A 5,352-nucleotide genomic window follows, 5' to 3' on the forward strand; every position below is an offset into this window, starting at 1 on the left:
CATAATGAATAAAAAAGCCTTTATTAAAACATGACTAACGCCGACATGTTTCGACCACAACAGGTCTTCATCTGGGCAAAAAAATCAATAGAGGCTGTCAGCCGTACCTGAACCCTTGCGGATTTAACCGGAATGCGCATCAAAGTCTGCGAGTGTGTGGTGTGGACACTGGGCCCATCCAGGGACCCATCCTGATTCCTCTGGCTAAATGCCACAAGAGTTCTAATTAGTTCTCTATCTGGCCAGTAGATGGCAGGCTTTCCCCTGCCTATGCAAGCAGGTACCAGTCAGGTTTTTTCCTAAAATAGAAAGTCTCAGTAAACCATTAGGTTGTTCATTTTGTTGTAATTGTTCACCAGGGGTTGAATGCAGTTACCGGCATGCTGCACATGGTGTTTCATAACCTTGCACTGGGATATTTTAGAAGTTAAATTACTTTACTTTATAGAGGCAGGATGGATCCGAGGGAAGGTAGCGGGGGTAGAGAGAACCTAGAGGCCTCTCTCTGGAAAGTGTTGCTGCTGTTTGTCTCAGCTGCATTTTGATAACCAAGAGGATTCATCTGGAGTCTTAAAACGCAGCATGAAGCAGTTAACCAGTTATTATCCTGTTCGCCAGCAAATCACTATCAAAGAACTTTAGTGCGAGAAACGCTCTTTTGTAGTTCCTTTGAACACAGCGTGATATCGTTTCAAAACTCGGCCATCTAAGAAAAAAAGAAAGAAAGGAAAAAAGCACGTAGTCAGTTGAAGTAGCTTTGGGTGCGAGCCAGCACAGGTGTGGTGGGCGAGAAGAGGGTGCTATCGGATGACAGGAGCGATGCTGGAGGGACTTGAGATGGTGATGGTGGACTGGTGTGTGTGTGCCTCCCGGGCCTGCTCAATAGCCCTCTCCAAGCTGCTCCATGAGAGACTTTCACCACCTCCCCACCAGTGGAACATTAAACCCTTTTGTGCTTCTAAATACCTGAGACTCCACATCTCTAAAAGTGGGAAATCCCTGATCAACTTGGTAGACTATTACCTCAGCCTCCTCAGTGTCACAACTTCTCTGCTCGCTGCTGGGGTCATGGGTAGTAGCTAATCCCCAGATAGAATGACTAAGTTACCGCTCTTATGGCAACTTTTTTGGCTTCAATATATTCTACAGAATGATGTATGACAGATGTGCTATTACCACAAGAGTTACTTATGTAAAAATCCACTTTTATTCCGTCCTTCTGCAGTCTTAGCTTGTGCTTGTATTTTGTTTATTTATTTTATAGTTGACATTAAAATCTCACATGTGCACACACATTTAAAAGCTAATGTGACTCATCACAGGATCATTTGTCAGATTACCTCCTGTTGCTTGTTTTGGCACAGATGCTGTATGCGCCATGTGTCAACGCAGATATTTGTTTTTCTGACTACTGAGCTTGTTTACTTAGTCTACAGCTTAATCAAGTCTCTCCTTTTCCCCCCCTTTTTTTTCGTAAAGCTATGATTACCTTTCCATTCAGAATAATTAACAGCATTTAGTCATGAAAACAGGAATTGTCACAACAAAAATATTTGAAAATTGATTTAATTCTTAGGTTTATCACGTCCTTAACATTGTACAAAGATTTCAAATGCAGTATGTATGTGTAGGAATATGCATATATACACAAACACAGCTTGCTTTTCCCCCCTATAACTCATCAGAGCAGTATTTCTCTTCCAGCCTGAGTGGAATGTCATTATGTCCCCTCCTGCTCCACTGTGCGCGCCTTCGCCTCTGTTTCAGGTAGAAAACAGCTGTCACCACACACAGACAGATGGATGCTACCATCATGCCCGACCCGACTAGCAGCATCAGCTGCGCCTGTTTGGCGGTCCCTTCCTCCAGCTCACAGATGGGTGCCTCGGAGGGGGTCTGAGCCAGCCTGTACGGCAGGGACCGGGGAACGCTGTCCAGGTGGCAGGGTCCTATGGACTCATTGACCAGTAAATTGACCCAAACAGTGGTGTGGAGTGGGGACGGCTTCCCCCTGTCGCTGACCACAACGAACAGGTGATGCATCCCCAGGTCCTTCCCTATCAGACGCTGGGCCAGGGTGATGTTTCCAGATCTGGAGTCCAGCCTGAAGGGGCTGCTGTGGTGGGCGGGCTGCCGCGCCGCGATGGTGTACGTGATGTCCGAGTTCAGTCCCGAGTCCTCGTCAACGGCGTAGATCTTGGTGACCATGGCGCCCGTCCTTGTCGAAGGAGAGACGGTCAGACAGGACAGGTTGCTGTTCGGAAGGATGACTTTTGGCTGGTTGTCATTGATGTCCTCCACAAAGACTGTTACCCTGGCAACCGAGGTCAAAGGGGAGGGATGGCCGTTATCGGTGGCCATGAGGTACAGCTCGTAGTGGTCCTCTGTCTCTCTGTCCATGCTGGCGGTGCACCGCAACGTGCCTTGGGCGTTGTCCACGACGAAGGCGCTGCTGCCGTTTACGACACGCACCTCTGCCTTGCCGTTCTCCCCTTCGTCCGGGTCCGTCACCCCCACCTTCCCCACCTGGGCGAGTGGCGGTATGTTCTCGGGAACGAAAAAGATGAAGTGCGGGGTGAGGAACGCGGGTGCATTGTCATTCTGGTCCAGAACACGAATGCACACCGTTGCCACTGACTCCAGCGGAGGAGATCCTCCGTCTCTCGCCAACACGGTGAGCGTGTGCTCGTCCTGCTGTTCCCTGTCCAGTGGGACCGACACAGACAGCCGACCCGTCACGCGGTCCATTTTAAATATGGCAGCCGCGTGCTTGCCCAGCCTGTAAGTCACCCTGCCGCTGTGGCCGCTGTCTGCGTCCGAAGCACTGACCTTGAGCAGCGACGCCCCGGGCTGGTTGTTCTCCTCCACCTCCAGCTGGTAGTGAGACCGCAGGAAGTGAGGAGCGTTGTCATTGACATCGACCACCAGGACCCTTATCACTCGCCTGGAATATGGAGTCACGACACCTTCAGCTTGGGGCCTTAACGCCACCACCGAAATATCATATTCCCTTTTCACCTCATAATCTAAGGGGTTTGCTGTTGACAGGAGATACTTGCCATTCTGCAGGCTTAAAGAGAAGGGCACCTCTCCTTCGATGGACAGAGACGTGCCTTTTAAGTGGCCGTCCCCCCCTAGCTCCAAGAGAGCTAAGACGGTGGGGGGCTGGTTCTCGGGTAACATTATAGTCTGGTTTTGATGCTCGGCTATGAACCCGATCTTTATTGCCGGCACTTGGCCTGCCGCGGGGAGCACGGATACAGTTACCTGAGTGTCTGTTGGGGGGCAGTGATAGCCATTGGCTAACACTTTCAACACCAGCTCCTCTGAGCTGTCACTCTGCAGGTCCTGTGCAAGTGTGACGTGCCCCGTGTGACTGTCCAAGCTGAACAGCTTCCTGGCCCGCTCAGAGACCTTGGGACTGAAAGAGTAGCTGATGGCGGCATTGGGGCCAACGTCCTGGTCTGTGGCAATGACCCGAGCCACCTCTGTGCCCCTGGGGGCGTCCCCTGGGATGGTGACACTGCTGGGTCCGTCGGAGGTGAAGCTCGGACAGTTGTCATTAACATCAGTCACTCTGACAGTCAGACTCACTGTGGCACTTTGAGGAGGGAAGCCACAGTCGGAGGCCACCAGGGTCATCTGATGCTCGGCCCGGGTCTCTCTGTCTATGGGTTTTTCCACTACTAGCATAATGATGTGGCCTTCTTCCACTGTTAAACTGAAAAGTCCGTCAGAACCTTCTAGGTGGTAGTACACTTCTCCGTTAGGCCCAGCATCTCTGTCCTGGGCCTGTTCGTCCAAAAGATAACTGGTCCCCACCGCGACGTCCTCAGACACACTCAGGTGGATCTCTGCGTTTTCAAAATGAGGTGCGTTGTCGTTTATGTCTTCCAACACCACGAGAAACTGTATAAGGTCTCTGGAGGGCCCCACGATGGCATTGTGTGGGAGGACGCATTCCTTAGCTTGCGTCTCCTCAGGGCAGAGCGCCTCGCGGTCCATCTTTTGCTCAGTGGTGTAGATTTCCCCCGTGTTCTCAGCCATCCATAGGTACTCCTGGGTCAGGAGCTGGTATGGAGGGGGGAAGTCTTTGCTGATGGTCCCGACTCGAATACCGGCCTCCCTCTCCTCTGGAATGGAAAACCGGACAGAACCACATAAAATCTGCCTGAGATGCAGAATGACCAGCACACTCTAATGGAGAAAATAAACAGTCAACATTAACATGCAGGAAAGTACACCAGCACAATGAAAATGATAGACAGATTACAGTATATACAGTATTTACTGTGTGTGTGTGTGTGTATGTGTGTATATATATATATATATATATATATATATATATATATATATATATATATATATATATACACACATACACATACACATACACATACACATACACATACACACACACACACACACACACTATATGAATATTTCCCCAGATAATGATATGGTGGCATTTATGCCTCAGTGAGCCCTTTTAAAAGCAGGAACTGTTGAAGGTAATGTGATATCCCTCAGCCCCCGCGAGCCAATTACTCGAACCCGCAGGACTTATCAAATGACTAATCAAATCTTGGCTGTTACAAATGAATATTCACGTTTCGGACATTGTAGCTTCTATATATGTTCTTTAAATATTCTAATTAGCCTTTTGCTCATTAAGTACAGAGGTACTCGAAGGGTATCACTTTTCACACACTCATGAAAGCGACCATGTAACGCAACCACTCAAGGACAACCAAGACATACGATAGATGGCATCTTTTTTTAGCAGTTGCGTCAAATCAAAAGGCATTCAAGCGTGTGTCAAAAATGTGGTTGGTTCTTCTTATTTTTTCACGAGTATTGTGTGGATGAACTAACCTGCAGTAGTCCAGCCCGGTTCATATTATCTGGAGACCCAGCATGACCCATAGCCCTCATTCATGGTAACGGAGTTCTTTGCCAGAGAGTGTGTGAGTGCTGAGAACAGCCAGGTAGGATCCTGTACCTGGGTTCACTCACTGAAGGAGGCCCCTCCTACAACACCTTACATGGAGAATGGGCTAAGGCTGATTTATACTTCGTCCTATGATGGTGTCGCGTGCCAAAAACACCCGATCTACAAGGTCCCAACGCGTCGCGGAGGCGATGCGTTGGGACCTTGTAGATCGGGTGTTTTTGGCACGCGAGTGACGCGACACTGCCGTGCGACGAAGCATGAATTAGGCAGTAGTAGAATGTTGAACCAAAGTCTACAGCAGGTTCCTCAGGTTTTTTTAATCACAGGAAAGAGGAAACTGAGATGCTGTGATTGTGTGAACTGTGTTTGTGCAATTATTCATTAGGATTAGTGATAAG

General features: G+C 49.0%; 1 protein-coding gene across 1 annotated transcript; it reads right to left on the minus strand.

Annotated features, from left to right (window-relative positions):
• Nucleotides 1-1,610: 1,610 nt before the first annotated feature.
• On the minus strand, nt 1,611-5,007 carry pcdh20l (protocadherin 20-like). Its single transcript, XM_080415912.1, has 2 exons — nt 4,876-5,007; nt 1,611-4,197 (listed from the first exon to the last, which is right to left on the minus strand). Exons 1-2 carry the CDS (start codon nt 4,933-4,935, stop codon nt 1,672-1,674), a joined length of 2,586 nt encoding a protein of 861 aa, XP_080272038.1. The 5' UTR covers nt 4,936-5,007; the 3' UTR covers nt 1,611-1,671.
• Nucleotides 5,008-5,352: the final 345 nt, after the last annotated feature.

The sequence above is a fragment of the Gymnoscopelus braueri genome, assembly GCF_963280865.1.
Source record: "Gymnoscopelus braueri genome assembly, chromosome: 20".
Taxonomy (NCBI): Eukaryota; Metazoa; Chordata; class Actinopteri; order Myctophiformes; family Myctophidae; genus Gymnoscopelus; species Gymnoscopelus braueri.